The sequence below is a fragment of the Dermacentor silvarum genome, chromosome 4, assembly GCF_013339745.2.
Source record: "Dermacentor silvarum isolate Dsil-2018 chromosome 4, BIME_Dsil_1.4, whole genome shotgun sequence".
In the NCBI taxonomy this organism is placed as follows: Eukaryota; Metazoa; Arthropoda; class Arachnida; order Ixodida; family Ixodidae; genus Dermacentor; species Dermacentor silvarum.
Window position 1 is genome coordinate 98,717,802 of NC_051157.2, and position 11,211 is coordinate 98,729,012.

Sequence of the window (11,211 nt, forward strand, 5' to 3'; positions counted from 1 at the left end):
ATGCTCATTCTTTGAAGGAGTCCTGTTGATATCAATCTTTGGTTTTGTTAACTTTCTCAATAGTCAGAAACTTGAAAGAATTTGAATTGAAAGCTACTGAATGTATACATTCTTGGCAAAATTGTTACCCTGTTTGGTTATTCGATTTACTGTAGACATAATAAGATGAATACAGAACCTTAAAGACCTCAAACCACGTGTAGTCTCACTTCATGTCCCATTTTTGTCTGAATCAGGTTAAACATTCACTGCTGCTATGTGAATTTTGTTTACATGGCTGGACAACATTGCAAAGATGGGTCTACCATGTTTGATAAAGGTTACTGCAAATTGGGCTAGTTGAATTGGATTAGTGGTAACAAAGTTCAACGGTAATACAAAGGACAAAGAAGAGAACGTGCGAAAGGGCTTGTCCTTCGTTTTAGTACTGAGTTTTGTTTGTTACCACGAATGTTTGTTTTTGACAGTCCCTCTGTCTTCATCCCTTTATTAAACTAAGTGTCCACCTAGTAGACATGTCCATTTCGTCTGCTGCTGAAGGGCTGATTGGCTGGGGGCGCTTGTCTCTTTCTGACATGTACCCTAGCCCAGCCACTCAGAACTTCAGCAGCAGATGAAATGGACATATCTACTAGGTGGACACTTAGAAAATACCCCCCCCCCCCCCGCCCCTCCCCCCTGCTTTGCAGAGTGCTCTTACAAGCATTCTAGAAAACCTCTTCAGGCTGTACATAGCTGCCCAATAAAAATTACAGATTTGTTACTGGTTATATCATTTGCTCCACTATGTAAAAAATTTTATGTGATTATTTGTGCTATATGTTCAGGCAGGTACATGTTCATTATGATGAATTGTAGTAGTCCGAACCTTCAGCAACCCAAACAACATATGGAGCTGCAAAAGGCCGGGAATAGAGCACGAACATTCTTGTTACACGAATCTATTCTTGCAAGAGAAACTGCGTTATACCTTTTGTCACTTATTTATCGGGACATATTCCTGTTCATTGGCTATGTTTTCAGCAGTTTTTCTTTTATTTTGTTCGAATTGTTCATGCATTATTTTATGTGTGTTCTCATACTTGATGCAATTGTGTTTGTTATACCAAATAAATTTGTTTTGCCACTTGTCGCACAACTTCACTATCGAAAGAACAAAGAAATTCACCAAGAATTATGATGCACCCTAATGCGAAATTTGATCGCAGCTCTTCAGGTATTTTGAATTCCACCGGTTGCGTCGCTCATTGTTCAGAAAGAAAGTGCGAACATGGTAGTGTCTCGCGCAGAGCGCATACTCATGCAAATTCTCTAGCGGCGGCGGCGCAGGCGAAGTAGCACATGCAATGTGGGTCCAACGCACACGCCAGTGCTTTGTTTCCATATACGATATCGGTGGACGCGTTCGCCCAGCGCTCGCCGCATGCCTTAGTAATGATGTCATCGGCGCACTATGACGCCATCTCGTAGTTTTGTGCGGCACTCTGCTTATCTCCTCACCCTTTCGCTATGGTGGCTAGATGGGTAGGTGTGCCGACCGAGCTTAGTTCACCACTTCTCCGCATCATGATGCAGAAGTGGCGCTGCGGACAGTATAACGGTTCAGCTGCATGCAATGTTGGCTGCGCTCTGTAGACGAGCAGCATGTTTGATAGTATTGCTGCCTCTGCTCTAGCTTCAAAGTACGCATTATATAATGCCCTTTTGAGCAGTGTAGGCAAATCCAGAGTGGGGAATTTGTTATTGTCATCTAGGGTCAGAAAACACGATATGCTGAAGTCAATTTTCTAGCTTGGCAATTGGTCACATTTATTGGTATAAACGCGGTGCTCCAGCCCATTACATTAAAGACGTAGATGCAGTAGATGCATTTTTTCGATGCATAAAACAATACTGTAATGGTTTTATATGGTGTTTGAAAATATGTTTACGCGATATTTAGTGAGTTCTAAAGTTTCAATTTCGAGAAATCCGGGTATTGTGCTTATTACTGTCTCAGGGTATTTAAATTGTTACGAGACGAATTGTGTTGGTAAGTGCATATGGTTCACTGTTTGGTTGCAATAAAATAAAGCAATACGTCTTGGATTAGATTCATGAATATATTTAAAATACAAGAAAAGCTCTCGTAACTTGAGTCGGCAGACGCACCAACATGAATTGCCTCGCGCCAGCAAGGTCGGGACGTTGGTCCACCACATCATAACATTATTCACAGCACACGCCTCAGCTTCAGGTGCCTCCTCTTCTACCTGTTGCTTTCGCACGCCATGTTCTTGTCCTTTACAAGAAAGTAAAGCCGTGTAATTGAATAGAACTTAACAACATCGTTTGTGAGCTCTTTCTTGTGCCGCTCACAGCCGATCAAATTTGTATGATTCATCTGCAGAAAAGATGCAAAGTCGGAGATACTGTTACTTTGTAAAACTGAAGCACAGCGTGCAGGCGTCTTCAAGCGCTGCTACCAGTTTTTTTACTGCTTCAGAAGGGAGCAATAGCCCCGACCTACTCATTCTGTTGAATTCAGTAATGTCCCTGAGCAGTCGGAGCACTTGGTTCTTTGCAGGAACTTCCTTGCTACATAGCCTGCTATATAAAATATAAACCTAGAGTCCCTTTTCTTTTCCCTGTAGCAGCGCAGCGCAGTGCTCGATGTCGCTGGTGCTGAGCACCTCATGTGTGGCTTGCAAGTTTACAACGTCGAGGAGCTCATGGACGTACACTTTTCGGTATACCGCTTGCTCATTAACGTCGCCGATACTGAGCAAGCGACTGAACAACCCGGGGCGAACATTTCCGCTGTCAGGAGACCTTGCCAGATTCGTAAATTGCAGTACTTATTCTCACAAATTTAGAGCCTGACTTGCAGTTTGGAGCGAAGCAGTAATTCTCCTTGGTGGTCTTTGGTGGAGCAATGCCGCCGCTAATCTTGTCGGTCATTTTTCCGACCTGGAACATTCCACATAGCTTAGGAACTTGCAAACAGTGCGAGAGTCCCGGAGCTCTTCACCTTTGAAACTGGCACGAACAGACGACATACAACTATTCCAATACGGGCTTTATTTATTTTTTTTTGCTCGCCGCCTGCCACCTGTAGCAGACGATACGCGCTGCGGAACCGTTCTACTGATCGCAGCGCCAATTTTGCGTCATGATGCGGAGAAGCGGTGTATTACGCTCCAGACGCGCTGGTCTGCACACCTACCCATCTAGCCACCGTGCTTTCGCCATAATCTCCGCTTTCCGCCTCATATGCTTTCACTGTAGCCTCCTCCTCCGCTTTCATCCTCGCGCTCTCTTCGCTATCGTCGTCTTTCATCTCCCGCTGCGCTCTCGTTCGCTCGGTTACGCCGAGGGACGCCAACGCTCAACGCAGGAACGGGCGCCTAAGAGCTGCACTCTAAAAGGTGGACCAAACATCTATTTCTGAGGGGTGATTTTATCGTTTTCCGACTGCTCCCACCATTTTATAGACAAAAAAGAAATTAGGCAGAAACCACCGACGATGATTGTAACAGCGTAAACAGCGACGAACAGCGTAAGCGATTGGCTCGAACGAACGAACGAGTGAGCGAACGAACGAACGTTGTTGTTGCCGTGTCCAACCATCGGCCAGCCGCGAAAACAGCCGGAATACCCCAAAGCTTTATTCGCTTAATAAAAAAAAAAGAAAAGAAAAACATTTTATTGTTATTTTGTGACTATGCTTACCCTACGGCATCTTGCCGGAGGTTACGGCAAGATGTTACGTATCGCTTCCGCCTGCAGCGCTCATCATTATCGGGCGGCGTTTACAGGAAGGTAACGCAGCTCTTGCCATTCCATTTTGAAACTGACAAACCGAACATGTGGTGGTGCATCGTTCGCGCGTACTTCTCTTCTACGTGTTGTTTGCTGGCGTCGTGGTATTGAGCCGTCTGCGAAGCCTTCAAAGTTTCGGAATATCACGCTACGGGGTCAAGTTCGCGATGTAAGTTGTTCAACTCTGTCCGATCTCGCACTTTTCACTGTGGAGTGCTTGCTAGGATTAAGTTGCGACGCGACGAATGCTTTCGAACGTTTCACAGTTCGGCTGCGTTCGGCAGTTGCGGTGTAAAAACTACGTTTGCAGATGAGTCTGGTCGCTATCGTGTGCGAAAATAAGAAATGGGTATATTCGAATGCATGCGTTTGTACTTTTAGTTTTGTCGTCTGATAAGCGTTGTGTTCCGAAGTAACGAAACCAGTGTTCTCTGCTGTTCCATTCGGAGGTTTTTTTTTCCGACGCGACAGCGGGGCACCGGCATTGACAGCCGAAGAAGTTTCACGTAATCGTTGTGTGTTGGATAGGCGGGGAACATTGTGAGAGCATTATGTAACGACGCCACGTTGCCTAGAATGAAATTCAGCTTAAAAAAAAAAAAAAATCACCGCTTTCCCGCAACACACTGTAGCTTAATTTCATAACAGGAGACACTTGGGTTGTTTACAATTTCTGACAGTTTCATTGTTCAGTACATACGAACTCATGGGTTGTGTTACAATTTTTGACAGTTTCATTGTTCAGTACATACGAACTCGTATATTTTACTGCTGTTTACGCCACATGTGAAGAGTTTACGTTCGGCCTTGTCAGTATATCGCAATGACATAAAGCGCTTGAATCGACGGGGACGAAGAGCGAGGACTTAACATTAAGGCCGCGGTTAACAGCTCACATATTTTTGTACGCGATATTCATTTGAAAATGCTTCCCGTTCTGGTTAGCTGCTGACTTTATTTTATCCCCTTTCCTTTCTTTTTTTTAAGGTGGTGATCACGAACCGTTCATCATGTCCAACATCGAAAAGCAGTGCCTTGTTTACTTCACTAATGTCATCCAAGGTGAAAAGCAAACTGAACATTCATCCGTCAGCATTGCCGACCTGGGCAGCTATTTGATAAGTGCACAGGTGAATCTTCGGAGGCATATCAAGAGTGCCTACAATGGTGACTTGGTTGAGTTCTTCAAGCGTTTTCCAGAAATTTTTCAGCTTGAAGGAACTACACATGTCTACTTGACTTCCGACATCTTGAAGAAGTATGGCAACGATGAGCTTGAGAAGATGGCTGTTGATTTCTTTAAAAACAAGTTGAGGACCATGAATGCATTCCATTTCTCAGCTGTGCCCTTGATGGCCCTTAGGAAATGCCTTGGAGAAGCACCACTTGGTGTTCAAGCCTTGATGGCCAAGAACTATCCAGCAAAGGACATGAGGCGGCTGTTACAGGCCTACCCTGATGTATTTGGTGTTTCTAACTCTGGAAATGTGTACCTTGTAGGTGAGGCACCGAGGCCTTTGGATGATTGCAATTTCCAGAATTACTGGTCATCTGATGCCAGCTGCATGGATGCTGAGATATCGCAGGATGAAGCTGATGCTGTGCAGTTCTTTCGCCGGGTTCTGAACAGTCCTGGAATTGAGCTTGCGAGTTGCAGTGTGGACTCTCTGTTCGCTCAAGTTTGTGAGGCTCCCGACAACGTTCAGCATTTCATCAAAAGTAACTACACGGAGCTCAACTTTCTGGACTTCTTCAGGGCACACAAGTCGGCATTTTCAGTGACCACAGGCAGCAGCAGTCCCCCAGACACGTTTGATGGAGACGACCAGCAAGAGTCTGACGAGGAAGAATTTCCACCATTGCAACCTGCCCAAGAAAATAACTATTCAGAGAAACAATCAGACGATCCCTGGGAGCCTTCGCGTGGCAACAGCGGGGCTATTAATGCGGAGGTGGCTGCGATCAAGTACTTCGAAGATGTGATAAAATCCCGCTTGCAGCTGAATGAGAGGACGCACGTTGACCAGTTGCGGCAACTCCTAGCAGACGCACCTCTAATTGTCTTTTCCTACTTCAGCGATGAGTACCCTTATGGTAAATTTGACAAGTTCTTCTTGGACCATGCTGAATATTTCAGCATTGAGAGCACGGGGATAGTTGAACTTGCTACAACTGCCAGGGGACAGGCATCCAATGCAGGAAATTGTGAACTGACCCGTCTTAGTTCTTCCAGCAGCACTTCTGAAGGAAGGGTCTCTGGCTGCGAGGACAATGTAGGTGCATGGCATGCAAGAAATGTTCAAGTGGAAAAGCAGCTTGAGAAATTTTTTGCTGATCTCTTCCACTTAGCCTACTGCTATGGTGTGCGTGTTGTAAAACCAGAAACTGCCCTGGAGATTTCTTCGTGTCTTAATCGCAGGCTTACAGGCTACCTCTCAGAAAACTATGGGAAGAATGTGGTGGAATTCTTTCAGCACTACCAGAGCCGTTTCAGGGTGAGCAAAAATGGCAACATTTGTCTTGCTGTTGAAAAGGACATGAGCTCAGACACAACAGCAAAAAAGCAACCAAATGTATTGGCTGTTGATTTTTATGTTGCTTTGATGCAACTTTTGGAGGCCCATCAAGTCAAAGCCATCTCCCCGGAAGTTCTTTGGAGCTTCTTGCCCCTGACTCCACCTAAAGTGCAAGGTTATTTGTGCAAAGTCTACACAAAGGACAACTTCAAGTCATTTTTTCTCAAGTCGCCAACCAAGTTTGCAATGTCCAAGAACAAGAATGTGTACCTTTCAGCTGGCGTGGGGTCCTCGAACAGGGATTCAAGTGATATGGATGAATATGACTTTGAAAGTGCCTCCGAAAATACACATGAAGCTTCAGCACTAGAGTATTTTGTTGATGTTATCAAGTCTATTCGTGTGAACACATATCCAGTGCCCATCAGCATGTTGCAAGAAAACCTTCATAAGGCTTCTTCATTCGTGAAGGAGTACTTTGAAGATGTTTACCCACAGGAGAAGTTTGTCAAGTTTTTCTTGAAGTATGATGATTTTTTTTATGTGCTTCAGTCAATCAATGTTGTCTGGCTGACAAAAATTGATGGAGGAGAAGTTGCTGAAGTTGGTGAAGTTTGCCCACTTGATGACATGCCCAGTTCATTTAGGTTGGTAGTTGGCGTAGTGGCAGCTGCATTACTGGTGAAAAGCCCCAAGCCATTCTCGACAATCCTTGGGCATTTGAACATAGTCAAAGACCAGTACAGCCAAGAGCTTAACAAACAGCCAGGAAAGAGCAAGACTGAAAAGCTTTGCTCTCTAGTTAGCAATTGTTTTGACATGTTTAAGATTGTGAAGGACAATACCATTTTGTCATGGCCTCTCAGATATGCCAGCTCTCTGCTATCTGCCCTGGAAGATGCATTGGCTGAAGTTTGTGTGAAGCTTGCCGCTGAGGACATTGTTGAAGTCTCAGTCTTCCATGCAACATTACGGCGTAACACCGAAAGACTGTTCCAGTGCCTCGTTCCTGACATCAAAGCAATGCTGGAGTTCCTGCACCGCAGAGAGGAATTCTTTGTTGTAAGTAAGGAGCACTTTATTGTTGTTCCCAAGTCAGCAGTGCCTGATGATGTAGAAGAAATTGCACAAATGTTGGAGAAAGAGTTGTTGAAGTGTGCCCATGGCAAAGCACCACTTTTGTCTGTCCTCGAAAACTTGAATGATGAAGGATTTAATAATCATTTCAGCAGCAGCACTGTTTTGAAGGTAGTGCTCACATGCAAGGACAGGTTTGAAATTTGTGATGATTTGTTGCAGCTCAATGAAGAGCAGAAACACAGCCCTGGGAAACCTGATTCTGGTGACAATGTGGACGTGGGTTCAAGTACAAAACCAGAGGAGACAAAGTGCACGCCAGTCAATGGCATGGGCTGGATTATTAGCCTAGATGGAGAGAGTGGACTACTTGCAGCTACTTTTGGTAGCTCTGATGACTATGCTGAAGTTGTTTTCAAGAAAGATGCCCTCAGTGCCACGTCGACTAATTACAACGAACTCATAGTTGGCCAAGAGGTGGAATTCATTGCTGTCAAGGACAACAATGAATCAGAGTGGGTCATTGTGGAACTGCAAAGTGCTAGCAGCACACCTTGTGGTGAAGATGAAGAGGAAGGTAGTGAGCTGGTAAAGCAAGCTCACACTTGCAATGATGTGAAGCATCAATCAGAAATGTCTGAGGCTGCAAGTGATGACAACACATCCACTAATGGTGACGACTGTATATTTTACTCCAGCGCCTCAGACTCTGAACCAGTGCAGTCAGCAGCTCCACCATCAACTGACCATGATACAGAAAATGTTCACTCGCCAAACTCCAAAAATTTGACTATTGAGGAAGTAGTACAGAAAGGTGATGTGGTTGCACAGGAAAGCACTCACGACGACAGTACTGACGTTACACTTGTTGATGACGGTTATGATGACTGCGACTGGGATACACCATATGATCGAAGAATTATGAACGTGCCCCCCTTTCCAACGATGGATATGCTTGAGCCTCGGGAAAAAGCAATCAAGAGTGTTGCCTCTGAAGGGCAGAGTTTGCAAAGTGCACTTGGGCTGGGTGGACTTTCATCGATGACACATTTTGCACCAAAGAATGTGCTGGATGCAATCTTGCCTATAAATAATAATCACGTGAAGTGTGCGACGTTACCAGTGATTTCTCCACCTACGGCTGTTCAGGGTAATGCTACAAGTTGTGAATCACCAAAGGAGAGCCTTACTGCCTGGACTGGAGCTGGAATTTGGGACATTGAACCACTTCCAGCACCTTCCACAGGGCAACTGCAAGAGTCTCAGCCTCCACTTGCCAATCAAGGCGTAGGCACTGAAAACAAAACAGGAAAAGATTTCAAGAGGGAGGTGGTTAAAGAAATGAATGTGGTGCATGCCACATCTACGTCACCATCTGTATCATCGATAGCCTCAGGCCTTCTCAGCAGCCTAATGTCAGACTCCAGTAGGCATGGACTCCCACAAAGTGGCAGTAGATTATATCGCAAAAGACATGCAGTGGAAGCAGCCTCCAGTGATGAAAGCAGCAGTAGCAGTAGCCGAGTTGCTCCATGTGATATTGATCCAGATCTATCAGCGGATGATGAGTCTGAGCAAGACACTGACGAAGAAATCTCTGCCTTACTGAGAAAGCAGAACCCAAAGTCTAACAGTGACCACCGTGCAGCCGGTGATAATGTGCTCGTGCCACATAGTGAGACGCATCTGGATGGATGTTCTATCAGTGGCACTTCAAGCAGGGACAGTCAGTGGTACCTTGATGAAGTCCTTCCTTTCGCCTGTGCCATCTGTGACAGGCCTGAGGTGGTGTACTCAATACCTGCCACTGTTGTTCTCATCACGCCTACAGTTGCAGTACTCAAATCCATTGTCCGAGGTGTTCCCGTCAGGCTTATTGCAAACCCTGATTCTATCGCTAGTCATAACTGGTCAGAGCTTCACGTTGGGAAAGAGGTTGCAGCACGTGCTTTGGGCAACATTGAAGATTCAACACTCCTTCTGGTTGTCAAGCTGCAGCCAATATGGCGTAGAGCAGCTCAGCAGGCAGCATTTCCGGATGCTGCAACACAGACAATTTCTACGGGACCTGTGCTGTCTGCTTCATTTTTAGTGGAGTGAGCAGCACACTGTGTGCGCATGGGTGTGCGTTGTGCAAGATATATTTAATACTCTTCATCAGGATGTGCCTCCTCAAGTCTGCTTTGTTGCCGGTGACGTGACTTTGCAGTGTGCATGTTCAACATTTTCAGTCGTGTTTTTATTCTGTCTTGGGCACAAAATGAAGTGCAAGAATCAAGGGTAATAGAAATCTGTCTATTGTGGTTTTGTATATTGTCTGAGTGACTGTAGTTTTAAATAAATGCACCAGCATTGCAGCCTGTGATCCAAAAGTAGCACTTGTCTGCCTTTTAAAAAAGCTAGTTGCAGTTTGTTCTGGAAGCTTCAGTACACTAGTATGACATGTCACTTGCTGCTTGTTTGCTGGGTGAAGCATGTGTTGGTGCTGCAGATTCTGCACAATAGAAAAATGAAAATGCATAAAAGGGGGGGGGGGGGGGGCAACTTTGCATGCTTTTGCTGCTAAGCCCCTTGCTAAGTACAAGAGCTGGCTCCAGCATTTGCAGATAGAATTAATGCATGGTTATGCAGTTGCAAGCTGTTACACAGCGTCTTTCATATCTGTAAATTGACGGCAGTCTTAAGGGGAAGTTTTTGTAGCTGTATATTCAGCACTATTTTAAATGCAATATTTTTTTTCATAGTCTCACACACTTCCCGGAATCTGGCTAGCTACCTGACCTTGACACTGGGTTAATGGGCACAGCTGCTTGATGGGAGCTGCAGTACAGACTCCAAAAATGAAGACTGCCGTGGTAGCCATAGGCGTTTAGTTTCACCATAGGGGTATTGGATGAATGGTTGGTTATTATGACCATTCCCTTTGCAACAAAGCTGTTGTAGTTTCCTTGCTCCTGTGCTCATTATTAGCCCTTAACTTCATGTTAACAAAACATTGAGGCCGATAAAAATTTATCATCCTAAAATTTAGCAGCGATACTTGGCACCTTCCATGGTAGTCTCCTCTGATGCCAAGTAGTGTTATCCATCAAGCAAGGGCACCACGCATCTTTCTATTGTAACTGCAGTCAGGTAGCCTTCATACACACACTGCATGGGCCTCCATACATGGAGGTTGGCATGTGACGGCTCCCTCCATAAGCAGTCGCCAAGTTTGCTGCACTTGCTGGAGTTTTAATTAACACTTCCTAGTTTTTGTAGCAGTAGTGGTGGTAGTCTCAACAAGCTCCATACAGGAAGTGGGCTTCCATGGCAGAAGAGATCCCAAATGAATGTAATGAAGTGCTGGTGAAGAATGTTGTTAGCCATCCAGAGAAATGCTAGATGGGCATGCACCTGCTGGAGCCTAACCTATGTCTGTGTGTGCATGGTTAGTGTTCAGATTTGTACACGTTACAGTAAAAAAAAAGTAGCTGATACAATTACAATTATTTGTTTAAAATGTAAATTGATTACATTTACCAATTACAGCCCCACAAAAGTAATTTTGTGCGGTTGACACAAAATTGCCACACCTGCCTGTGAAATTTTACATATTTTCGTGCAGGTAGTGCAAAAAAAAGAGGGGAGACAAGCGTGCACCACTGCTGTTGATGATGATCATTTATGCTACCCCTTTGAAACGGGGCGGGGACAAATAGTCACCTAGCCTGCTTGATTTTTATCAGGTATGCTATAGATGTTTCTTTTTTCTAGCATTGTTGTACACGTCTCAAACTTTTTTTCTCCTTAAAAATATACCTTGTATCGCTACCTA

General features: G+C 44.8%; 2 protein-coding genes across 2 annotated transcripts in view; both read left to right on the forward strand.

Annotated features, from left to right (window-relative positions):
• LOC119450432 (sialin-like) overlaps positions 1–11,211 on the forward strand; it is a 233,203-nt gene that overhangs the window by 44,026 nt on the left and 177,966 nt on the right. The window lies entirely within an intron of this gene.
• On the forward strand, positions 3,815–9,745 carry LOC119450433 (uncharacterized). Its single transcript, XM_037713878.2, has 2 exons — positions 3,815–3,970; positions 4,789–9,745. The coding sequence occupies exon 2, from the start codon at positions 4,812–4,814 to the stop codon at positions 9,492–9,494; it is 4,683 nt and encodes a 1,560-aa protein (XP_037569806.1). The 5' UTR covers positions 3,815–3,970; positions 4,789–4,811; the 3' UTR covers positions 9,495–9,745.

Excerpts from the sequence above, each read along its gene's own strand:
- LOC119450433 (XM_037713878.2), top strand. The coding sequence starts at position 4,812 with ATGTCCAACATCGAAAAGCAGTGCCTTGTTTACTTCACTAATGTCATC.